At 41.4% G+C, this 27,071-nt stretch overlaps 1 protein-coding gene across 1 annotated transcript; it reads left to right on the top strand.

The window, feature by feature from the left end:
• Positions 1 to 1,167: 1,167 nt before the first annotated feature.
• On the top strand, positions 1,168 to 26,610 carry GLO1 (glyoxalase I). The gene is made up of 6 exons (XM_019751555.3): positions 1,168 to 1,465; positions 18,359 to 18,441; positions 20,736 to 20,876; positions 21,734 to 21,801; positions 22,507 to 22,596; positions 25,166 to 26,610. The coding sequence occupies exons 1-6, from the start codon at positions 1,382 to 1,384 to the stop codon at positions 25,252 to 25,254; spliced, it is 555 nt and encodes a 184-aa protein (XP_019607114.2). The 5' UTR covers positions 1,168 to 1,381; the 3' UTR covers positions 25,255 to 26,610.
• The last annotated feature ends 461 nt before the right edge of the window (positions 26,611 to 27,071 follow it).

A 27,071-nucleotide genomic window follows, 5' to 3' on the forward strand; every position in this document is an offset into this window, starting at 1 on the left:
AGCTTCTCACTGGATTTTATCCAAATAGAATTCAGGGAGGGCGTTTACTCCCTTTTCGTGAGAGGTTGAGAGCTCCAAGTTTCTAGACTTGTGGAGCAAGTATGTCTGACAAAATGAAGCTGAGATGAAGAAAAAAGCTGAAATGAGAGATGCAGACATGTTGGTGGTGGCCTGGTGCTAGATGTCTGGTGCCAGATGCCTCCCTGCCCTGCTTCAGTTTGATTAGGTGAACCAATAAGCTCCCATTTTGCCTAACCCCTTGCAACCAACATTCCTGACAACCCTCTACCTTCTTGCTGACTTACTCTCCTATTTACTTAAAAACTCTCTTTCAAATCTCATTCCTCATTCATTTATTAACATGCAGTCCTTTTCTAAATTATGTACACAGTAGTCATGATCACCTAGTTTTTTAACAACAGGAAATATTTGTTGAGCATCTACTATGTGCTGGTTATCAAAGAACATAGTGATGACTAAGTCTTCCAATGAACACCGTTAAAATACTACTGTTTTTCCCCAAAAATAAGACCTAGCCGGACAATCAGCTCTAATGCATCTTTTGGAGCAAAAAGTAATATAAGACTGGTCTTATTTTACTATAAGACTGGGACTTGTCTAACGTAAGGCCTGGTCTTATATTAATTTTTGCTCCAAAAGACGCATTAGATCTGACTGTCCGGCTAGGTCTTATTTTTGGGGAAACATGATATGTGCCTTGGTAAAATTGACGTAAAACACATGGAAAGTTACAGACCTTTGTCTCATAAATAGTGGAACCATTACAAATCTCATTCGAACCTCACCAAAATCCTGCAAGGAAACTCAGAGAGGGGTCAGTTATTATTCCAAACTTCTAGAGCTAATAAATAGTGTACCTAGGTTTTTGACTAAGTCAGAATTGCCTTAATTGATCTTTGCTGCTTAAACTGAGACTTTCACTTTGAAAAGAATAATTCCCAATTTTCTTTCCATCAGATTCCAATTTCCCACCAAGTTGCAGCCCTGAGGTATAGGTGGTTACTGAACTTTAACAGTTAAACAGCAACAAAATTAAGTCATTAATCAACGCAGGGAAACCACTCTGCTTCTGGCAGGTGTTTTGGGGCTTGTTTTTTCTCCCCTCAAGCGGGCCTCCATATGCGCAAGGCACCTTGGGAGTTGTAGTTTTAGGGCACAGAGCCCTGTGGCTGGAGGCGCTGACTCACTGGGACCCAATCGGCAGAGAGCCAACTTATTCTACGCTTAGCTATTGGCTGGAAGTCAGAGGCTCCGCAACACCGACGAGCTGTAGCTACAGTAAGGGCAGCGCAGGATCCGGCGGAGTGAGAGCGGGTGCGGCGTTCCTGAGGACGGTCGAAAGTGATACAGCAGTGCGGCCATGGCAGATCCGCAGCCCATGTCTGGCGGCCTTACCGATCAGGCTGCCCTCGGTTGCTGCTCGGACCCAGATCCCAGCACTAAGGTGGGCTCAGAACCTATTTCTCCCGAGTCGGGGCCTTGCGTGGCTCGATTGGGGTTCTAGGAGTGGGCAGATCACCGAGCTCAGTTCGGGCTGGATTCGAACCCCACTTGACAGCCTCTGCAGCTTCGCCCACCCTGGGCGCGCCGGAGTGGGCTGGGAAGAGGGCTAATGGTGTCCAATGGGGGATACGAGAGAGGATCCATTTCTTTAGGTTGCTTCAAAGCCTGCAACCCAACTTGCATTAACTTCTTAATTTTGGGATGGTAACTGGAAGCCTCGACTAATCCAGGGTCAGATCCCTTGTCTGTGGGTGGGTGTATTCCCTGGGTCAATAACCGTGGCGGATAAAAAGAACAATTTCAGAACTCCCAACCCAGGTTCGAAGTCCCCATCCTTGCCGGCCTCTCCCAGCCTGGATCATTTTTATGTAACCACCCTGGCCCCAGGCTTAACTCCTTCAAACTAGTTGATCGCTCCGAATTTAACCGCGCCCAGCGTTTCGCATTTGCTTGGCTTTTACTGTGGTCACGGCCACACTTCTGTCCTCACTGTGCGTGGTGGTTCCCAGGACAGACTCATGGAGCTTAGATCCGAAAGTAATCTTAGAAGTATCTTCACCGATCGCCTCATTGCAGATCCACTAGAGGAATGACCTGTTGCATATGAAGGCTTTTGTTCCTCCAGCTTATTTAACATGTCTGTGTACCAAGAGTCAGTGTAACTCATTCAGGTGTGGTGCCTCTCTGCGTTGTCAAGGTTAGACGCGGCAGTCACCGGGAGGGTATACTCATCAGTGTCAGTGAACGCCTTTGTATTTATTCATTAGACTGGGGAATTTCTTAATTCCTTGAGAATTGAATGTACTTTATGCGGCCCTTTAAGAAGGGTGGATGACTTTGTCCTGCTTGCTGTTTGCCTTCAGGGCAAAGAGTCATACACCTCTGATTGCTAAAGCGTTTGACTAACACCTGGTACTTAGCCTAGGAAAAATCTTAGTGCAAAATTAAGGGGGAAGAAATATATATATATATATATATATATATATATATATATATATATGGTTGGTTGGTTGGTTCAAAAGTAATAGCATTTTTTGCCATTTTTAACCTTTTAAACCAATTATTTTTGCACCAACCTAATATGTATATATATGCACATAGATAGTATAATAGATAGTATAATATATGTATATGACTATATATACATATATAATTTGTTATATCTACCTATGTATATATGTATGTATATATCCTTTCACCCCATCTTACTTTTATAGCCTCTGATAGTAATACCTAGTTATTTCACATAATACAGAGTCATTCATTATAAATCAATTTCCCAGATAACTGGGGATTTTATGTACTGGGCTATTAAAAGATTTCAGGGAGATCTTTATAAAATGTGTTAAATACATTTCCTTGCATTCTTAATTTACACTCTTTATAATCTAAATTACTCTTGGTGATTGGGAGTAGTTCATATGTTGAGACCAGTAATTTTTGGCTCTTGAAGTATGTACCATATAGGGAACATAAAGTGGAATTCGTACTAGCAGTTGGTATACATTGAGTGTGCCACACCCTAGGTTGTTGTCTTAAGTACATTATTTAATTTAATCCTCACAACAACCCTACCAGGAAAGCATAATTATTATCTCCATTTTACAACTAAAAAGACTCTGGCACATACCGTGTTTCCCCGAAAATAAAACCTAGCCGGACAATCAGCTCTAATGCATCTTTTGGAGCGAAAATTAGTATAAGACCCAGTCTTATATTATAGTAAAATAAGGCCAAGTCTTATATTAATTTTTGCTCCAAAAGACTCATTAGAGCTGGTTGTCTGGCTAGGCCTTATTTTCTGGGAAACACAGTAGTAACTTGCCCAGTAGGAGTCCATAGTCCCAGCCTCCGCCCTACTTAGCTTTTGGACTACAGCCTTTGGCACTAATTTTGGAACTTGGCATGAAGGAAAGTGAAAAACCTAAATGAATTAAATTCAGCCTGATTGCTGATCACCTGCTATATGTGAAGAAAGTTTGGGGGATACTGGGATGAACAAGATGAGGTCCATTCACCAAACATACAACAACATTAACATAAGATGGAACTGGGATTAATGTGCTGTTGAAAGTATAAAGCACCCTGGGAGCACAGGAGGTAGAGATTTTTGAAGGTGGCATCTGTTATGGTGTGTACACAGGATGTTTGGAGCCTGAAGACCTTCATTTGAATCCCCAATTCTGTCACTGGCTGCAGTGATTTTAGGTGCGCACTTGGGCTTAATTTGTAAAAGCAGCAGAAAGAGAGTTGCTATGAGGATAAAGTGCACTGATGTTCTCTAAACTGTGAAAAGTGATATAATTCAAGGTTGTATTTCAACTATGGGGATCAAGGAGTGCATCAGGCAGAAGGTGGGGTAGGCCCATGCCTTGAAAGATGGGTGGGATTCCAATACCACATGGGAGACAGGATTACATGGGAGGGCAGTCTAGGTGGAGGAAACATCTGAGCAAAAATGTGAGATGGCAGAAAGATGCAGTGTGGTACCTGTTCTGGAGAGAGGACTTACGTGGTTTTGGTTGAAATTCAGGTCATCTAAGCAGTGGAGCAGTAGTAGAGAAGACTAGACTGGTAGGTTGGAGCCAGCTGATGAAGAGAGCTTTGAGTGTTACTTCTAAGGAAGTTGGATTTTATATATGAGGTCTGACAATTAAGTTCACGAACTTGTTGCAACGATGTTGCTAACCTTTTTTAATATCAGAGGGATTATTCATTATGAATTTATACCAACTGGATTTATACAAACAGTTAACCAAGTTTACTACTTGGAAGTGCTGAAAAGGCTGCGTGAAAAAGTTAGACGACCTGAACTTTTCACCAACAATTCATGGCTCTTGCATCATGACAATGCACCAGCTCACACAACACTGTCTGTGAGGGAGTTTTTAGCCAGTAAACAAATAACTGTATTGGAACACCCTCCCTACTCAGCTGATCTGGAAATGATGACTTCTTTCTTTACCCGAAGATAAAGGAAAAATTGAAAGGAAGATATTTTGATGACATTCAGGACATCAAGGGTAATATGATGACAGCTCTGGTGGCCATTCCAGAAAGAATTCCAAAATTGCTTTGAAGGGTGGACTAGGCACTGGTGTCGGTTCATAGCTTCCCAAGGGAAGTTCTTTGAAGGTGACCGTAGTGATATTCGGAAATGAGGTATGTCACACTTTTTCTAGGATGAGTTCGCAAGCTTAATTGTCAGGCCTTAGATGGGTTATGAGGAACCATTCAAGGGTTTGAAGCATTCTGTTGAATAGGTTGGAGGGATCCAAGCCTGGAGGTGATGAGGACACCTAAAAGCCTCCTTCAGAAAGAGAGATAAGTGAAGAGGGCCTGCTTTGGAAAGGAGAGAGCAGTGCTGGTGGGACAACTTGCTTTTTGATCATTTGCATGTCTGTCATAAAGCCAGACCAAAAACTGCATAGCTGCACCATGTTCTGTGCAGTCTTACTTGGCTAACTTTCTTCATGAGGCCAAATACTTCTTTTCCCAACTGGTAATCTGAAATTCATTCTTTTTACTCTCCATCAGTGTTCTTTGGTACAGTAATTTGGAGTCCCATCCCATCTGAGTGGTAGGTGACAATGAGGTCGGGGAAAACTTTTCGTGTTGGTGAGATTTAAGCTGAATTTTACCTGATACAAATAAGGTAGCCAGGTAGAGTTGGGTTCAGGGGTAAGGGAAGAAAGAATGGAAAGGAGGAAGAAAGAGGGATAATGGTCAGACGGACAAATGACTGTTCTAGGCAGAAAGAATCATAGTATATATAAAGGCACAATAACATCGGGGAACGGATGCAGGTAATTACAGGTAATACAACAAGACTGAAGTTATAGGCAATGGGACCTGAGGGGAAGGTACACCAAACAGTCGCTGGGATGCTCAAAGGAAATACGAGCACTCCCATTATGTTCTCGTGTTTTTCAAACCCTGTAAAGATTTCTGTTTGGTAAATATGTTTTATAATATATGTTTTATTGGTATATTGTACTTGTACATAATTAAAATAAATACACATTTATTGGGGGGGGGGTGCATGCTTTTTTTTTTTTAACTGACAAGGGTATGAAATAAAAAATGTTTGAGATTACCCCTTTAGGGGAGTGGTGACAAACAATGAAGGTAGAGAACTATGCGTCAATCATATGTGCTTGCTGTTAGGACTTTCTCCTAAAAGCTGTGCGGCACCACTGAAGACTTGATTCTTAACCCAGAAATTACACAATTGGGTTTTCATTATAGAAAGATCATTCTGGAAGTGTTATAGGATCACTCTGGATTCCATTATAAGCCTACAAGAAGCAGAGAGACCAGGGGGGCTATTGCAATTGCCCAGGCAGGATGTAATGAAGACACAAGCAAGGTAATGATCGTTAGAAAGACAAGGAGAAAGATTCCAGAGGGGTGTAAGCAGTCATGTTGACGGGACACTTAGATTAGATTACGGAGAAGTGGAGAGGGAGGAATCTAGGAAGACTCCTGGTATCTGACTTGGGCTAACAAGGGATTCTGGATATAGGAAAGAGTTTAATTTGGTTGTGATCAATTTAATATTTTGACACAGGTGGAATTGATGAGTAGGCTCGTGAAGACTTAAGTCCAGAGCTGAGGTTAGAGGTTTGGCCTGGGGAATGCAGTTCGAGAATCAAAAGCAGTAGTTGACAGTAGAACCTCTGGGCGTGTTTTATAATAACAGAAAGAACAATAATGAGTGAAGTAGTTTGTTCTGCGCCATGCTAACCACTTTCTCTGCTAAGCACTTTCATGCGTTATCCCACTTACTTTTCAACTCAATCCTAGGAGCTGAGAACTATAGTTAACCCCCTTCTAAAGATGTGAAAACAAGTTTAAGAAAAGTAATGATTTACTCAAGGTAACAGTGGTTGAGTCAGCATTTGAACCATATTGCCTCTGAATAATTATTTCTCTCACACTTGTGCGTGTTTTTTTCTCCCTTTGCATGAGATTTGAAAGGCCTCATGTTACTGAGGGCTTCTAGAATTTTCCTGTTTCTCTTATCTGATGTAAGGTGTGTTTACTAATATCACAGGTCATTTTTAAATTTAAAAAGAAATACTTTCCTTTGTGTCTTTTAGCTTTTTCTGTGTCGCTTATCCATAGGGAAATTAAAGTATGTTGTTGGCTGCTGCCTTATAGAGTGAGAAGGAAAGGACCACATGAAACAAATTTAGATAAGATAGAATAAATGGAAAGGGAGTGGCTGAACTATTTTCTGGAATGTTTGTTGCATTCTGACACAGATTGAGTTGGGGAAGTAACACTAGAAGGAAGAAGGTCGTAAAGAGAAAAATATATCGCATCATACTGTACATCAACCATGTGTCCCTGTTGTCACACAGTAAAAACAATCTTGTCCCCCTCAGATACGTGTGTATTTCCAAAAGGATCTTTCACCGAAGGCAATTGTGATTTTGAAAAGTCAGGAAAAAACGAAACTTGACTAGTTTTCGTTTTATAGGAGATAAGACACTGGGAGTAAAGAGTTAAGCCCTTTCCCCTTTGATGAGAATCTGACCTTTGGTTAACTCTAGCTCTGTTTCCCAGGAAACAATAAAGAATGGTGTTTGTTGCTTGGGAATATTGCTTATGGTAAAAATAACTCGATTGGTAAATTGCATCTGGAAAGGGAGAATTATTAAATACCTAATAGGAAGCCCTAGCTTTGGGCTTCCCTGAATGTAGTGACTCATAGTCATCCTTTGTGTAGATTCTGGAAGCTGTGCCTGTGGAGTTGCTCCTGGAGATACTGGTTCCTGTGGTACATAGGGTTTCTACACCGGGGTGGACCTTCTCCCCGCACAAGAGCTGTCTAGACTTCTTGAAGGACTCCAGCTGAAGAGGAACACCTCATACTGCCAGATCATTCTGGAGGTGTTATAAGATCACTGGACAAGCTGTGTTTTCCTGACTGAAATCCTTTCAGCCTAGAGTTGTCTTGTGAGTCTGAGTATTTAGTTGAGCCTTAAGACTCCCTGGCTGGGGGTGATGCAACACCTTTGAAAATTCCTTGGGATAGAGTGTTGATGGGCTGGGCTCCAAAGGAAGTTGGCATCACTGCTATTAAGGCCAAAACACACACTTTAGGCCAAAGAAATTTAAACGTTTCTGAAAATTTGGCTAATGCCAAACTTAAGTTTGAAACTTCTCTTCTCTGAAGACCAAAGGTGATAGAGGCAATAGAGATTTTGATTTTGATTTTGAGTAAGGTGTCCTATCATACAAAGCTCCTTAGTAACTGTGTTAGAGAAATGAGTGTCTTTGTCACTACAAACAGAATTTGAGAGGTAGAAAACACAAAGGCGAGCAACTTTTTTGCCATTTTTTGACAAGTTTTGATATATGCTAAAATCAGACGTACAGTGACCAAACATATCCCATTTTGGGGCAATTGTATAAAATCCATTTGGAGATTTCTTCTGGAAATGGAGTATACATAGTTTTCCCTATTCCTCCTGCTAAGTACAGCTAAAACCTCTGGACATTATATAGAAATCAAACATAGGGAGACTCTGAAAGGTGGAAAGAAGAAGGCAGACTGGCTAGGAACCTTGAAACCCCAGGAACAACATGATGGTAAGTTTCCTTGGTTTTCTTTTTGCCTCAGATAGGCCAGACTTGGAGCTGAAGAAGCTAGCAACCTGGAAATGCCAATAATGGGTGTAGACTAAAAAAACCCAATGAAACCTGCCCTGTCTAGTCACAGAACCAGGAAATAGGCAGTATTCCTATTAGACTTTTAGACAATAAGTACTCTGCTACAACCAAACACTATAGAAAAAACTATGGCTGTAGCCTCACCTATGCCAGGAAAGGCTGACGGAGAACCTAGCCTCCTACCCACCAGGCTGTAATGTACCCAACTTCCCCCCTGCCAGTGATATAGGATGATATATGGATCTTGATGTGTTTGTCTGGTATCAGGTCTCACAGTCGCTGAAGAATGGAGACACGGACCAGAGAGGTAAATTAAAGCAATACACAGTTTTATTGCAAAGCACAAGAGGAAAACTCCCCGGAGAGAGGGGGGATCCGAAAGTGGAATTCTCCCCAGGCTAAGCTGCGCTGGAGACTGTGTGTCCTTGAGTCTATAATCTTTAAGCTGTTTACCCCGGGCTGACTGGGCCCCTCCTTTTCCCCTCCTGACCTGGGCTGGTGCTTTGACTGACTGCAGTCTGATGTGGTAACCCCTCCTGCCCAGTTCCCTTCTCTACATTTTTTCTGTCAGCTATTGTTCTCTTTGGCCTTGAGGTCCTCTGCGCGTGTCCCTGACTGCCCACGACTTTCCCATCTTACTTTGAAACCTTTGAAACTGTTTTTCTGGGTCTTGATGTCCTCTACCGCGGTCCTGTCTCTGACTGCCTATGACTTTCCAATCTCAATCCCCCCTGTGATGACCTAACCCTGACTGCGGTTAGGGGAAGGGGCGAAGACCGCTCTGGCTGCTTCCTACAGAGAAGGGGCGGAGTTTGGGCCGGCAGTGGGCTAGTTGGTCAGAGGGTGGTCTAGCAGTCTGTGGCAGATGTGTGGGTTTTAGAGGTCCATGCACGGCTCTGTGTTTAGTACCATTTGTAGCTTTATGGTTTCTAGGTGAGAAGAGATAAACTGAATGAGCAGATTGAGGATGCAGGGTCTGAAGAGAGCAGAAAGAGGAAGAGGGGCGAATAACTCTGGGCATGCAACTTGGATAGCATTTCCAAGGCAAAGCAGAAAGGTGGCGAAAGTGTTAAGGCTCACCTTATCAAGCCAAGCCAGAGTCTGGGTTTCATTGGACCAGGGAGGTTTTGTAGGACTGCTGGAATGAGTCCTAAGAATACGATACAACTCAATTCCAAGCTCAAGCCTGCCCATGAGAGAGACCGTGACAGGGAAGGGGTGTTAGGTCTAGGGCAGCACAGATGAGAGTGACAGAAAGAAGAAAAAGGCCAGTATTAGGGGAATGTAACCCCCTACTATCGTCCCTGTGGGGTTAAGTCCCATCATCCAGGCACTTATCTAAATGGCACAGGATTACTTTCAGATCTCCTTGGGGCTGGAGTATTCAGGGCTGGGATCTGTAGGTGTCCAGTGCTTGACTGGAGAGTGGTAGATCCAGGAGTCGAAATCTGGCACCTTAATTGCTGTGGGAGTGGAAAGGATTACCGTGTAGGGCCCTTTCTAGACCAGATCTAGACTAGGAGACCAAGAGGGAAGGGTTTTAATAAGCACTTCATCCCTTGGAGAAAACCGGGCTGCCTTTTTCTCTGGGTTGTGACCCTGATATCTGTTGGATGGCCTGTTGGAATTGGGCTAGAGAGGTAACATGCTGGATCAATTCTGTGGTTTCACGGTCTACTAGTAGGTCATTTGGTAGGAAGGGCCTGCCATAGAGCATCTCAAAACGGCTTAGGCCTCGTTTGTTGGGGGTGTTTTGAATACGAAGGAGAACTATAGGGAGCAAGATGGTCCATCTTTGGCTGGTTTCTTGGGATAGCTTTCGCAGATGTCTTTTAATAATGTCATTGGTCTTTTCTACCTGGCCAGAGGACTGGGGTCTCCACACATAGCGGAGATGGTAGTTTATTCCCAAGGCTTTAGAGACTCCTTCGGTGACCAAGCATTTGAAAGAGAGTCCATTGTTGTTTTGGAGGGACGTGGGGAGACCAAACCTGGGTATGATTTCTGTGATTAGAGCTTTAACTATCTATATAGCTTTTTCAGTCCGGCAGGGAAAGGCCTCAACCCAATGTGTGAAGGTGCCTACCCATACTAGGAGATATTTATATCCTTTTGCTTCGGGCATGTGGGTGAAATCTAACTGCCAGTCCTTCCCTTTGTATTCCCCTCGGTGTCTGAAGATGCGTTAGGGGGTTGTTTCTATGGCAGACCTTACAGGGAGGTAAGGATGGTTTTTATAGTTCTGCAAATGTCTTTGCCTGTGAATAACGGTTGAGCCATCTGTAGGGTTTTGTCCCGCCCTAAATGGAAGGTCTGGTGTAGGGTTTTGAGGACCTTCCCCTGATTTGCTGTTGGGAGGTGGAGACGGTCATCTTCACTTTGTAGCCATCCTGTAGGCAGATAAGTGTAGCCCGTCTCCTTCGTCCACTGTTGTTCTTCCTGTGTGTATTGGGGCCTGATATGTGTTGACGACCCATCCCAGACTAGGGGAGCTATTGCGGGAGCTAGTTTGGCGGTGTTTTTGGCCACCTGATTTGCTAGATGGTTACCTTCAGAAACTTCATCATTTCCCTTTTGGTGTCCCTTGTAATGTATGACTGCCATTTCTCTGGGGAGGTGTACTGATTGGAGTAAACGATTAATCTCCTGATGGTATTTGATGGGAGAGCCAGTGGCTGTTAAGAAATTTCTTTCTCTCCAGATGGTTCCATGGGCATGTAAAACTAAGAAGGCATATTTGAAGTCAGTAAACATGTTAGCCCTCTTGTCTTTGCTTAGTTCCAAGGCTCAGGTGAGGGCAGTAAGTTCAGCTGGCTGAGCGCTGGTCCCTGGGGGTCGGACCTTTCCTTCTATGGTCTCATGCAAAGTGACTGCGGCATAGCCAGCTTGGCAGGCCCGTTTTCTATAAAAGAGCTCCCATCAGTGAAGAGCGTCCACTCTGGGTTTTCTCGGGGCAAATCCCATCTGGCCACATAGGTCTGTGCTAACATTGTTGACAGTCGTATGTGAGTTCCGTGTCATCCTCAGGGAGGGAGGTGGCAGGGTTTAAGGAGGAGCATGTCCCGATCTGTGTGATGGGCCTTCTAGCAGCAGGGCTGGTATTTTAAGAGACGAGTATCTGTGAGCCGCTGGCTAGTTTCAGTGTTTAGTAATTCCCGAATGTAGTGTGGGGTGAGTTTGAGAGCCTCCAGTACTAGGAGGGCGGTTGCTACAACCGTCTGGAGGCAGGTGGGCCACCCGCGAGCTACCAAGTCCAGCTCCTTGCTTAAATACCCTACCAGTTGTTGGGCAGGCCCTTTTTGTTGGGTTAAGACCCCCAGTGCTATTCCTTTTCTCTCTGTGATATGTAAGTTGTAGGGCCCTCTGGTTGGGAGGCTCAAAGCCAGGGTGGTTAGTAAAGCCTGTTTCAAGAAGTTAAAAGCCTGCCTGCCCTCGGGGGTTCCAGAGCGTCAGGTGCGTCTTGGCTTCTTATTTGTCTTTGATTATTTGGTGCAGAGGTCTGGCTATTTCCTCATAGCCAGGGATCCATAGACGGCAATATCCTGTAATGCCAAGAAAACCCCTAAGTTGTCTGAGAGTCCTGGGGAGGGGGTACGTGGAAATGGGTTGGACCCTTTCTGGACTTCCAAGATGCATGCCGGAAAGTGCTTCCTCTGCCAGTTTCCCATGGCAGTATCGGGGTCCCTTTGGGGGTCATTGGTGGGTACTGCCTGCTTTCCTGTGGGGAAGGGCTCCCTGACAGGATCCCGTCCTGGCTGTTCATTATGGTGTATTAAAAATTGATTATCTCCGAATCACTCAGCGGCTTGTAGAGCCACTTGTCTTTCAGAGCTGGTAAGTGTCAGATTAAGGATTAACATGGTGTCTTTCCCTGAGAGTTCAAAAACTTGAGTTACGTTTTGAAAAGCCTCTATGTATTTGTCTTGGTCATCTGAAAACTTTCCTAGGTCTCCCTTTATTTGTTTGAGGTCTTGCAGGGAGAAAGGGACCTGGACTCAGACCGGGCGGAATTCTCCTGGCATCTCTTATAACGGCAAGACATTTGCTCTATGGGTGGAGTGGCCAGGGACTGGCGGTCCAGGGAAAGGAGGACAGATAGAGGGTGCTGAGGGATAAGTTGGCTCTGCAGGGGGAGAGGTGGGGGAGAGGCCTGAGGAGAGACCTCTGGTGGGTATGTTGTTCCTGTAACTAGACCTCAAGTGAGGGGGAGTGTTCTGTCCAAAGGCTTGGTGGAGGGCTGAAAGGGTTGGGTCAATTTTACATTTTTTTGCATAAGTTTGGATCGTCCCTCAGGGTAAGAAAAGCCTGAACATATGGAATTTCAGACTATTTACCTTCCCATCTACAGAATAGGTCTAATTGTATTATGGTATTGTAATTGATAACTTCCCTCAGGAGGCCAGGTCTCCCCATCTTCTAATTTGTATTGGGGCCACGCTATAGAGCAAAAGAATATTACACACCGGTTCTTCAGGGTCTAGGGGTCAAATTTATCCCAATATCTCAGGATGCATTTCAGAGGGGTGTAGGCGGTTGAGGGCTGATTGCCTATTCTGAAAAGGAGGAAGAAGAGGAAAAGGAGTCCCTTTATCTCACTTTCTCCCACTACTCTGCCTAGGGCGTCCCCTAGTTCCATGGGTCTAACCCGCTGCTTGACCAGGAGCTAGACGGTGGGGGGCTGCAGGTTGCCAGGATTAGTCATGCTTACCTGGGCCGCCTGACCCACACCCCGAGTGAGTCCTCCCCTACCCCCATGATCAGAGACCTATATAATACATGGCTGACGATGGGCCATCTCAGGGTGGATGGATGGATGGAGGCCCCGACTCTGGGCATCCCGGAAATTGGCGGCACGATCTATGTAGAAGCAACTCAGTTTGAAGAGAACGGTGATGAGGGTGTAAATGGCCCAGACCTGGGGGAAGGGAACCTGACTGGGGGAGAGGGACTCTAGGGAATCCCAGTCTGGATAGGGGCTGAGGAAAAGGTTACAAAAGTACCAAAAGGCCTCAAAGAGGATTCCTTGATGTAGAGGAAATCAGGGATATGGGAGGTGACCTTGATGACTGCTGGAGGGATGGCAAAAACAGGTATAGGAGAAAGGCAGCGAAATATTTGGGCCCCCCTGGATGGAGGCCTAAGTGAACGTGAGCCACCAGGCAAAAGCTGCTGAAGCGGTAGGAATGGGCCAAGGAACAGAAACACCAGAGGTGCTGGGTGGGAACCTCAGGACAACACCACCTACGATTGAGGGCCTGGACGAGTTCCCAGTGGGACTTGAGGAGAGATTCTGCCAGATGTTTGAAGAGAAGGTCCCTGGTGACTAAGGAAGTACGGAACAGGCAAAGGTCCATTTTCTTACCTTAGATATTGCTGGGAATAATGTGTCAGGCGGGTGAGGCGGTCTAATGGGGAAAGAGCCCGGACCAGTCTCACAAAACGTCAAAAGCAGGAAAGGCTGAAAAGAAAGCGGCAGTTTGGGAGGGAGCAGTCCAAGTAGTGTGCCGAGGACATTCCAGTCCCCACGGCCGAGCGGCAGGCAGCCCATCGATATTCCCGATGTAAATCGCGATCAGCCGCCTCCGGTCCCAGAAGACCTGTCCTCAGAATCTTAGAGACTGGCAGCCATGCTAGTCTCCTTTAACTGGCTGACGGACGCCCAATGTTTGTGTGACAGGAGAAAGAGACGAAAATGATGAAGGCCTGTGAGTGGGCAGGTAGAAAGGCAAAGATAATGTTTACCTCTCCTTAATCCAGGACGAGCCCCCAAATGACATAGGATGATATATGGATCTTGATGTGTTTGTCTGGTATCAGGTCTCGCAGCCGCCCAAGAATGGAGACACGGACCAGAGAGGTAAATTAAAGCTATACACAGTTTTATTGCAAAAGCGCAAGAGGACAGCTCTCCGTAGAGATGGGGGATCCGAAAGTGGAATGCCCCCCAGGCTAAACTGCGCTGGAGACTGTGTGTCCTTGAGTCTATAATCTTTAAGTTGTTTACCCCAGCTGACTGGGCCCCTCCTGACTGCAGTCTGATGTGGTAGCCCCTCCCGCCCAGTTCCCTTCTCTACATTTTTTCTGTCAGCTATTGTTCTCTTTGGCCTTGAGGTCCTCTGCTGTGTGTCCCTCACTGCCCACGACTTTCCCATCTTACTTTGAAACCTTTGAAACTGTTTTTCTGGGCCTTGATGTCTTCTACCACCATTCTGCCCAGGACTTTCTTATCTCCCCAGGGTAGTACCAGGAAAAGGTGAGTAGGGAGCCAGAACTTGTATCTCGCCAGGAAGTAACAAGCTTTTCCCACCTTGCTGTATCGGTGGAGAAACATGGTAAACCTGAAATTCTGCCCCAACCCTGGCAGTGGAAATATTTTAACACAGTTATAAGTGGGAGAGAGTAAAAGGGTGTAAAGAGAGGTTAGGTTTCTATACTTGACTCAAACTGATAAAATGATGACACCAAGTGACTGTGATAAGTCACTTATACATAACGGAACACATAGAACAACCACTAAGAAAGCGATACAGAGGTACATGGCAAAAACATTCTAGGTAAATCAAACTAGAGTTATAAAAAAGTGTTCCAGTGACCTATAGGAGGGCAAAGAAAAAAGAAAACAGTGAAAATGAATGGCCAACTTAAGTACTAATATTTCAATAATTACATTCAATATTAATATACCAATTAAGACAGAAGTTGGCAGAGTGGGTTTAAAAACATGCCTCAGCTCATCTATATATCAGGTGATAGAACTGACTGTGGTAATACATAAGTCAAGTCATTATGCTGTCCACCTTAAACTTATACTGTACTTACTATGTGTCAATGACATCTCAATTAAAATGAAAGAAAAAATTAAGTTAAAACATGCCCCAACTATATGCTGTCTACATGAATCTCACTTCAAATATAATGATAGGCAAGTTAAAAGTAAAAGGATGGAAAAACACATATTATGCAAACATTCATCAAAAGAAAGCAGGAGTACCTATACTAATATCAAATAAAGTAGACTCCAGAGCAAGATAATGATCATATATAGAAAAGTACATTATATAATGATAAAAGTGGCAATTCACCTAGAGACAGCAATCCTAAATGTGTGTGCACCAGTTGACAGAACTGCAAAAATATGTGAAGCTGAAATTGACGTAATAAAAAGGGGAAATAGGCAAATCCATAATTATAATTGGAGACTTCAATACTCCTCTCTCGCCATCCGATAGAACTAGACAGAAAATTAGCAAGGACATAGACAAATTCAACACCATCAACATTTCAAATTCAACATCTAATCCACATTTATAGAACACTACCCAACAATAACAATACACTTTTCCCGCGTGCCCACAGAACATATACCAAGATCGTGTCATGTGCCCTAAAACCAGCTTCAACAAATTTAAAATAATTGAAATCTCATACAGAGGGTGTTCTTCGACCACAATAGAATCAAACTAGAATCAATAGCAGAAACATAATAAGATCTCCAAACACTTGGAAACTAAATAACACATTTCTAAATAATCCAAGGATCAAGAGTATGCTCAAGAGAATTTTGAAAAACACACACATTGAAAATGAAAAAGGAATCTCAGATAACAGTGGTAAGAGGGAAATGTATAGCATTAAATGCATACATTAGAAAAGAGGGAAAGTCTCAAGTCAGTAATTTAAGTTTCCTCAAGAAACTACAAAAAGAGCCAAATAACCCCAAGTAAGCAGAAGGAAGGAAATAAAAAAGAGCAGAAATCAATGAAATTGAAAACAGAAAATAGAAATCTGTTAAACATCGCTGGTTCTTATAAAAAAAAAACACAATAAAAGTGACATACTTGTAGCAAGACCGACAAAAAAGGGAGAAGGCACAAACTACCAACATCAGGAATGAGATAGGGGATAGCACTACAGACTGCAGACAGCAGAAACACAGTAAGGAGATACTAAAAGCAATTCCATATACATTGACTCATTCAGTTCCTTTTAGTTGTAGGACTGAGGTGCCGGTTTCTTTGCCTGCTGTCAGCTGGGGGGCATCCTTACCTCGTTGCCCATGTGCACCCACATGTCCGAGACAGCAGTGAGTGGCACATTGGATCCTTCTCATCCTTGAGATCTGGTTTCCTCTTCTGCCACCCTCTCTACTTTCTTTACCATCTCTCCGTCTCTTCTGATTCCTCTTCTGCTTTCGAAGACTCATATGATTACATTGAAAGCACTTGGATAATCCAGGTTAATCTTATTTTAAGGTCAACTGATTAGTAACTGTCATTCCATCTGCAAAATTCCTCAAAGCAGCATCTAGTGTTTGATAGAGTAACTAGAATATCTTTAGAATTCAGTCCTTGCCTGCAGCTCCCTCCAGAGACTGCAGTGCACCAGGTTTGGTGTGAGGAAGCAAGCTGTCCGCCCCCCTTACCCCCCCGAGGCCTGCCAGGGACCGCTGGTGTAATTGCTTGGGGTCCGCTCACACAGGATTTTGGCCCAGAGCCAGCCTCCTCAAGCAAACTCTCTGTAACTGGTAGAGAAGCCACAGTCACTCACATTAGCCGGGAGAGGAGAATATTTGCTGTTGTGTAGTGCTCATTTGTTTTAAACTCTGCTTAAACAAGAGTGTGAGGTGGAATGGGTGTTGCTGCTTTTATTTTGGTGTCCCTTCATCACAGTCACGAAGCGACGTTGTAGGTGTATTTGCAACTATGTCCAACAGAAAACCAAGGCTTAATGGCAAGTGGCTGTTGAGTGCCTGGATATCAGGAGATGCTTTTCTCAAACGGAGACCTTCAGGAGCACAGCACTTGACTGAGAGATGCCATCCAAATATTCCAGAGCCAACTGCCTTATATAGGATTATAAACTGTGAATGAAGAATTGTTCTTATATTCATTAAGCTCGGCTTACTAAGATAAAGTCGTTCTTTGTTTTAAATGAGAATTTTAATGCTTAAAATGAAACTAGTACGTTTTGGTTACTTTAAAAATTTAGCAAAACGAAAATGTAATTTCTTAATGATGCTGAATGAATCAACTATATTTGTATTTTATATGATGTGAGTTATAGGGGAGAGATGTCTGCGTGGCTGTGAAGCGAGAGTTCAGAATTTTCAGGCCTGTTTTGCCCGTCTGTGGGTAAAACAAGAATAAAGGTCTGTTAGGAAGCACAAGCGTAGTTAACAGACTCGTGGTCAAGAAGGTACCGATAATAGAAGGAGACCTGAACTTAGAAGGTTGGGACAATTAATTTAATCACCCTGAGTATGTTTCTCATCTATAAAATTGGGATATTAATACCTTATTAATAGGTCGTAATACGGCATAGTTATTGTACCTAATGAAGTCAAATCTGATGATGACAGACCCCTAGGAAAGAATTAATGCTAATAATAATTTAATGCCCTGAGTTAATAATACACTCTCTACCCTTTTATCAGTCAAGTCAAGCGTTTTGTTTCCTGGTTTTTAAATTGAACAGTTGCACAATGGTGTTAGAGACAGTAGCTTTTTATCCTTTTAGTTATTTAGGAGTCTGGGATGTTTTAACTCCTTGCTATGATTACCAATAAATAGATCTGGAAGGGTGTTTATGTATTCATTCAACAAATGTGAGTGATTAAACTCTTTATTTGTAACGTCACTGCCTTAGTTTGGGTCATCCAAAAGCAGACTGCAAATAAAGGTTTGGTTTAAGTAGTTTATTTGGGAGGTAGTCAAAGAAATCTCTGGAGTAGGGAACAGAGGCAATAAAACTTGTGTCACAGTGGATTACCACTGAGCAGCGGGGTGTCATTGCTGCTGAGAAGCCTCAGGGACTGTGGAACGTGCCTCAGAATTGTCCCAATAAGGGGCAAGGAAGCCGGGTTTTTTTTATCCATTATTGGTTGAGGGTATAAACTCCCTGGCACTTTGGACCTGCCCTACCCAGGGGCCTGCTCTTGTGACCAGAAAACACCCTTGGGCAGAGAGCCATAGGCAGGTGTAGGCAATAGGTGTAGGAATTGTTTCCAGGTGATCAGGCTGAGGGCACAAAGTTGCTTTCTTAAACATTATGTTACAATGGTGGACTGTTTGGCATCTTGTTACAAAAAGCACAATTAATGTGCGTAAAAAGTGATGAAACTTAAAGGTGTTTAATAGCTACTGTTTCTCCTTAGGATTTTCTGTTGCAGCAGACCATGCTGCGAATTAAGGATCCTAAGAAGTCATTGGATTTTTATACTAGAATTCTTGGAATGACGTAAGTAAACTATTTACTGGCGCCTGCAATGTTTAAATGCATAGCTTTGCAAGTATAGGGAATGTTTTTAGATCTATTTTTTAAAAATGTGTTCAGGTTTGTTTCATAAGTCACAAAAGTCCTTTTGGCCAGGAGTCTAGGACTAGGCTTTCCTGTCCAGGGCGTCTGTCAGGTTCCTCTTCTGTATTTCAGCCAGGCTCACTCGGCAACAAGACACCAACACTTGTATTTGCTCTAACTCCGGAAGCTGCCAGTTAATCCTTAATATGTCCAGACCCTTTTGTGTTATGGCCACCTTTATAGCCTCTTGTTCACTTCAGAAAAGACATACATATAAAGACATATTACTTAGAAAATGAATGAGTTTACCGAAAACTGGCCATCTGTCCCATATTTATAGGCTGTGTTTTCTTTTGCTGAACAGGTAATATCCACTGATCTTATAATTCTTAAAGTATATTCATTTATTTTTCTTGATTTGAGGTTTTTTTCTTTGTTTTTGATAATATAAAGACTAGAATGATTTTTAATTTACTATCTGGATAACCTCCATTGACACTGAGAAAAATTCAATTAATATGGTGTATGTCTGTTTTAGAAAATCTGACCAGTTCAGAAACATACAAAACGAAAAGTGATAACCTCCCTCTCCCAGTTCTTCTCCCCAAAGATAACTGCTTGTTAACAGTCTCTTGTAATTTTTTTCCAGAAGAATTAGTTTTTTATATATTTATGGCACATTTAAAGCACAGACAAAAACAGATTTATTGCACACTTGCCCTTTGTCAGGATTTGACATTTTTCTTCATTCCATCTCTACATCATGCCTATGACGTAGCTCATATCTCCATTTTACAGATGAAGGAAGAGACCAAAGCTTAAAGACATTAAGTTACTGTACCCAAATTCCACAGTGGGCACGTGGCACAGCTGGAATGTGAATCTCGGTCTGGTTGACGCCAGTGTTGACCTTGTTTTCAAAGAGCCCCCGAATAGCGGCCTTGACATTATATGAAAGATATGCTTAGCTGAGGAAAGCAAGTTATGAACGGTTCATGTGCTCCAGTTCCTATCCAATTGGTCCTCAAGGCTCATGTGGTCTGCTTTGGTGGGTGTGGAGATCGCTTTTCAGGACTGCAGTATTTGAGGTGTTTATACTTTATTATGAACATATTAGAGTAAACCTTATTTGTGCTAAGCCAGTGCATAGATCTTAGTGGGCCAAGGCATAGCACATAGCAGTGATAATTAAAAGGTTTGGAACAGAACTCCAGACACTTTCCATTTGCTATGCTTGAATCGTTCCCTCTTATTGATTATGAATGCGGTCATCTTGGAGCATTTAGTCCTCAACAATCTAAAGGAAATTGTATTGTATGCATCCTCATTCTACCCTACTCCTTGCAAAATAATCTTAATGCACTTTGAACTCACTTTATAGGCCATAACTTCAATTAATTTTTTTAAAACCTCAGGATTAATAAGTCATTCACACTCTCATATCAGTCTCTCCTTTTCCACCGGCTCTTTCCCCTCAGCCCAAAGAAAAGTGTAACTCTTCTCTATTCTAGGATAATTCTTGCCCTCTGCTCTCTTGCCCTCCTTCCCGTCATCACCGACCGGCTACGTAGGTAGATCACGCTTGTTATTTCACTTGCTCACCTCCCATTCTCTCCCCATCCAGGGCAGCCCAGCTTCCGCTGCCCGCACTGGCAACTGCCCTCACAAGACCTTTCCCTGTCTGTTCTCAGTCTCAGTCTTGTTTGACCTTCCTGCAGGATTTGATTCTGTTAGCCGCTTTGTTGACATTCACGCCTTCTGATAGTCATCTGCCCTTCCTTATCTCCTACTGCCTAGCCTCAGTTTCTTTTCCTAGGAGTTTTGGCATAGTAAGAACTCAAGAAATTTATTTTATTTAACTGAATGCCATGTATCTGAAAGAACAATAAAGGAATGCATTATATTTTTCAAAAAATTAAATTTTCTTTTGGCCATTTATAAAAAGTACCATAATTCCAACTAAGTTTCATTTTATTTAAAGAACTGATGAATTACAAATGTTTACATTTAAAAAAAATTTTTTTATTTCACTGATATTTACAGGCGAATAGGGTTTCTTAATGAGGTTTTTTTTTTTTTTCGGTTTTTTTCCCCCTGCTTTTCCTATGAAAATAGCCTCCATGCACACAGGTGTTATTCTTAACAGAACTTGAATACTGTCATTCAAGTTCTGATTTTAGTTTGAGTCAACTTTTCCTGTTGTTAATTGATTCAGGCTTATTGTTTAATTTCAGGCTAATACAAAAATTAGATTTTCCCACTATGAAATTTTCACTCTACTTCTTGGCTTATGAGGATAAAAATGACATCCCAAAAGATAAAGATGAAAAAGTAGCATGGGTATTCTCCAGAAAAGCTACACTTGAACTGACACAGTGAGTATAAAATTTTATCCTTTTATATATTCTACATTTTTTAAAAGCTCGTTTTCTTTTACATTTTTTTCCCTTACCAACCTAATTCAGACCAGGTCTACTTAGTCACTTCGCATTTGTAACAATATGTTTGAATGTGTTTTCATGGATTTTTGGGTCTTCGTATTCTTGTGGTACAGGAAGGGCAAGTGAGATCATTTGCTTTTTAGATAGAGAGCCTAACTGAAATGGCAAGGTATTTGCCAAACTATAGCTAACAAATGTTTAGGTGCTACAACTAAGGTCTTTATAATTTCAACATTTAAAAATGTTGAAATAGGTATTCCCCCTTCTTTCTTTTTATTTTGTATGTTGTTTCTGTGCACTCGTTAACCACTAATAAACAGCATTTGTTTCAGGGTGTGTGATTTAGTGTATCCCCTGATTCAAAACAGTTCTGGAATCAGACAGACCTAGAATCAGATGAGTCTTGGCTCTTACAATAGCTCTGCAACCCTAAACAAGTTATATCTCCTCCGTAAGTGACAGTCTCATTTATAATGGAGATGCTCAAATATATAGCCCAGGGAGCTGTCATGAGGATTTAATGAAATGTAGAGTACCCAACACAATAAATGATAATTGCTATTATTAATGTTATTATCGTTATCCAGATGCCTGGATCTAGTTAAAACCATACTTTGCCTGTTTGCCATTTCTGTAGTTGAAAACTTAATATTTAAGGTAGCAGAGATTAGTCCAAGTATATTAAGTATCCTATATACAGGATAAGATTTCAAAGACAGATTGTTGCAACTTTGTTTTCAGAATATCTGTTCTATAGGTCACTTGTAATTATGTTTTCCCTTCTTTTGTAGCAATTGGGGCACTGAAGATGATGAGAGCCAGAGTTACCACAGTGGCAATTCAGACCCTCGAGGATTTGGTATGTTTGCCTGTTTGTATGGATATGGATTTGTGTGATTTTGCACTGCGTGCGTGTTTATGATTTGTAATAAATCTAAAACATTAAGTATAATCAATTAATTAGGAGTATCGTGATTTTTATTTGCACAAATAATTTTATTTAGGAGTTGTTTAGTCACAGAGTCGCAGTCTGAACTTTATATCTACTCACAGTGATTTTACTTTTCAGTCTCTGTGTTGTAGTATTTCCAGTAGACTTTCTAATTAAAAAAAAACAAAACAAAAACCATGGTTAATAATAATCTTGATGTTTTGCTAGTATATACTTCTGCCTTGATTTAAAATCTTCAATCAAGACAACAGGATTACAGGCTTAAATTTGCTGCTATGTTGTCAATGTCAACCACAAACCTTTTAAGTATGAGTAAATTATCACTCTTTTTTTGGTGTGGTTATTCTTAACAGACTGAACTATATATGAACCAATATTGGGCTTATTTTAAATAATTTATAATTCAGAGCAATTAATTTATTATACCCAGCCAGTTACACTATGATTCTTATTCTTTCACATATTATAGATTATGAACCTACTTGATACAGTCTGTTTTTGGATGCCTTCTGTTTGAAATATACTAGGTGGGAAGCCACTTGTGGCACTTGGCTGCCCTGTTGTAATGATTTCTTCCTTTTCTCTGCCTTATTTTGGGGGTGGTCACCTAAGGTCACATTGGAATTGCTGTTCCTGATGTACGCGGAGCTTGTAAAAGATTTGAAGAACTGGGAGTCAAATTTGTGAAGAAACCTGATGATGGTCAGTCTGCTACTTGTTTTCTTCAAGCTTCTCTTTAGTTATAGAACATTTACTAAGCACCCACAGAGAGGGTACTGTTATAGTAAAACCTTTTTGGTTGCAAGCAGCTTTGAAGATGTCTCTTTCAACCAGCTTAAGGAAAGAAGGGAAATTATTGGAAGAGTATCTGCTTATTTTAGGGAACTGAAGAGACAGACACTAGGGTGGCCTCACAGGGGACTAGACACAGGATATGAGGCACCATCAAAGACAAGTTCCTGTTCCCACCCTTAGACCCTACCACATTCTCTCATTGGCCACCAGCTTTCACTGTCTCAGGTGTTGTCTAGCCACCCAAAAACAAATTCCTTAAGGTCTGTTTTATCTGCTATTAACTAGACCAGATCTCTTCAGTTAATAAGTGCCTGGTATTTTTCACCATTTACAAGCTTTGCATGTCCTTATGTTTTAAGTATGTCTCTTGAAATTGTATATATCCAGATTTTGTTGGAAATTACATGTAATTTATTTTACTTAGATCTGTTTCTGCCATCATAATTTATTATTTCAGTTTTCATTTGAAATATCCAGATATCCTCCCCAATAAGAAAAGAACTTGCTCCCATCTGTTCCTTTCATATTACTATTTCCCAGACTGGGATATTATTAATTTTTCTTGTTTCTTTGGCTTTGGCTCTTTTTAAAGATAATAAATATACCAAAGTATTTGATCACCTTTTCTCCATGTATCTCTTGTAGCATCTTTTAGATTTTTCTGTCCCTTTATTAAGTACCTCAGCCAAAATTGTTTTCAAAGGTTTTGTGAAGCAAAACTTTTGAGACTTTGTATGCCTGAGAACCATGCCTTTATACATGAATGACAGTTTTGTTGAATATAAAATGAGGTTTATTTTTCTTCAATCTCGCAAATAGAATTCCATGTCTCATTTTTCCATCCAGTGTTGCTGCTGAAAACTCTGCTGTCTAATTTGTGTTCCTTTGTATATTATCTTCTCTTGTTCTGGAAGCTATTTATATTTGTTATTTCTTTGTCTTGGCTTTCTTTCCGGGAGATTTCCTCAAACTAGCATACTAGTTAGCTAATTTTTCCTCACATGTATCCATTTGATATTCATCTTTTGTGTTCTCGTCTATTGCTTTATTAATTTCAGCTATTATAATTTTGAGTCCTAATTTTTCCTTGTTACTTTAATATTCTTGTTTCATATTCTTTAATATTCTTATTTCATTATATTTCATATTCCTCATCACTTTTACGTGTTTTAATGGTTCTTGGTCCATTGGTCTAACATTTATTCTTCTGTTTGACTCTATAATCCATTGTTTGTATTATGGTTATGTTCCTCAAATTCTTGTTACTTCGGTCTCAGAGGGTTTTTTCCTGCATCTATTAGCCGTTACAGTCCACAGGCAGTGTGAACAGAGGGGAAGGCCAGACCCCAATTTCTGAGGTCACATTTTTCCATTTCAGCAAACAACTCTACTGCTAGACCTACTGATAGGGTAGCTTGACAGAAATGAGCAGGAGAAGAAAAAATTTAGCCCCATTAGAAAGCCCCTTGCTGTGGCTCCTACTTGGGTCAAGACCCCTGGCAGCTGCCCGGCAGGACTCCAAGCTGACCGTACTTCTAAATCAAAGAGATATGTTGTTAAAAGTCAGAGGAGCAGAGAACTCATCCTGTTTTTCAGCAATACCTTACTAGCCCAACAGGACTCCAGGTTTTCACATACTCCAAAGATGTGTTTACACATCCCCCCAAACCAAAGGAATGTGTTTACCCATGCCCCTAAATCAAAGGGATATGTTTACACGTGCCCCTGAATCATAGAAATGCATTGCTAAATGCCAGAGGACTAGGCACCTCAGGGGAAAGATGGATAAGAGAGGGGAGAGGGGGAGGCAATTCTACCCATAGAAATAAAAGCCTTCACACAACGTCAGGCCAGGCTGCTTCCCTCTCGGGTCAGCCCACTCCACGCCTTGGATACTTGCTTTTACTAATAAACTGCTGTTCTTGCTGCACAAATTTCTGTCTCTTGGTTGAAGTCTTTCCTTCAAGAAGACAAGAGCCAAGGTTATCAGTGTCATTTTCCCAGTAGCATTACTAACTAGGCTTTCAATCCCAGTTAGGAATTGGTAGAGCTTGGAATACACAGAATAGTCTTTAAAGAGTTTGTATGATCCAAGCATCTGAGTCTTTTGGCTGTGCCATGCTTCCTTCTCCCTCAGGCACCTCCTTATTTTCTTTTTCCTCTTTAAAATAAGACAATTTCTGTGACTACTCAACTGGTAACATAAAGTGATATCATGAAGATGAAGTAATTAACCTGGTACCTAAAAGATGTAGCCAGTCCTATAGTTTATTTCAGGAGAGTTGTTTCCAGCTATTCATTCTGAAAAATGTGCATTTGGGCAACAATAACAATACAGTTTTTTAAAGTTAAAACTGTAAAAAAAATAATGTACTTCATTAAAATGCAAATTAAAATTTGAAGTAATAAAAAATATATTTTAAACTTTTAAGTTTTTCAAAAAGTCTTCAATAATGAAAATCATTTCATTTTACAGGTAAAATGAAAGGCCTGGCATTTATTCAAGATCCTGATGGCTACTGGATTGAAATTTTGAATCCAAATGGAATGATAACTATTATTTAGTTCTGTGAAAATACTGCTGAGATTTCAGTGAAGACAGTGTGGGAGATAAAAAAGGAAATAATGTGATTCAAGATATTCAGATAACAGAAACATCTAGGACTGATGGTTCATTGTCTCAATTCAGATTATTTTTAAGTCCATTTCCCTTTGCTATTTCAGCTGTGTTTTTCACCTATCTGTTCAGTCATTCTAGTAAAGTAGTTCCATCTTATGTCCTTGAGTGTAGTTGTATAGAATTAGTTTTTTAGGTGATAATTAGAATCATTCCCTTCAGAGGCTGCATTTTCCTTCTATGACTTTACCAGTCTGCCTTTGAATCATCATCTTCAAAAAAACCATTTAACATGTTTTTGTTTGGGTTACCTTCTGGGGTTTCAGTTCCTCAGAAATAACTTTTCACAATGGAAAGTAAAGAACACTGAACAAAAATGAAACTTTATGTGGACTTCAAATAGTATAAAGTGTTTCTTTTACAAAAGAGGAGACACTCTTGGGAGCAGTTCAGAATTATGCTGACAACGATGCTGATAGAAAAACTAATTTGTTGTTTATAAAGTGTTTTCAGAGTTCAAAGATTCAAGGACTAACCTCTTTATTTTGGGATGGGGAGGAAGATGGGAAATTATTTACTGGATGGTGGACACTGGATTAGGCTGTGTCATACTTTTATCTCATTTAATCCTCCCAACTGTCCTGTGAGAAAGAAAGCAGGCTAGATGTGTAAAATAACTTTGGAATTGAAGGCAATATAAATAGGCTCAAGTACCCAAGATTTCATCATTTTTAGTATTTAGCTAGAATTAGTACCTCACAATACCTCCTCCCCTAGTCTCCTGTTGTTAAACCTTCAGTGAGTTTGAGCATTATTCTCTCAGCTTGCGGGCCTGAGTACCTCAGTAAGGCAAGAAGCAGTGGAGGAAGTGTGTAGCACACAGCCTCTCTGGGATGCCCAGTTGGTCTTATGTGAGTGGTGCTTGTATTACAGAGAGCCCCTACCCCAAGGTCTTCCAGATGCCAGTAATCATTTAGGATAAATGACCATCAGTGATAACGTAACTTAGTTATGGGAAGTCAGCTCAGTGGTCTTCCCTACCATGATTGACATTTGACGGGTTTGAAAAAACCAAACCGATTTTGAAATTCTTCCAGCCCCAAGAATAAGAACATCCAGTTGGTAGTTTTAACTATCTTTAGATTTTCCGTAGATCTAGTGGAAGACCTTTGGAGAGGCCATGCCAACTGTGCTTACACAGCTAAAAGCAATTTACATTTTCTTTTTGGATGGAATGATTTATGTGAGCAAATCGAACAAATAGCAGTACTTGTAGACTGAAATAAAATAAATATTTAAATAAGGCTATGTTTAATTTGTAAATTTCTGTCCAGCATTTTCTTTCTTAAAGGAAGAAAAAAGCTGCCCTCAGAGAGTACTGTAAGAATTTGAAGGAGCTTGCAGGCTCATTCTGAACTGAAACTAGATGTGATTCTATATATCCTGCTAGGCAGGTAGTTTTGATGGATAAGGAAGTGTGGGAAAAGTGGGAAGAGGAAAGTAAATAAGGAATAAAGGATTGAGGGAGAAAAAGTACACAGGAGAAGAAAGGCCAAATATCAAAAAGTAAGTTGTGGGAACCAATGGAGACCGGTTTCACATGTTGGGTACAGAATTGTCAAATGGGCGGGTTATTAGATTCATAAATTCAGTCATTTAAACCTTATTTCCACAGAAAGAAGCCTTCTCTACTTGCTAAGTAAAACTTACCAAAGATAGACGTTGCTTATTCCTTCAATTCATTTTTATGTGCATTAAAAATACA

Source organism: Rhinolophus sinicus, chromosome 2 (genome assembly GCF_057876585.1).
Source record: "Rhinolophus sinicus isolate RSI-liver-muscle chromosome 2, RSI-T2T, whole genome shotgun sequence".
Lineage (NCBI taxonomy): Eukaryota > Metazoa > Chordata > Mammalia > Chiroptera > Rhinolophidae > Rhinolophus > Rhinolophus sinicus.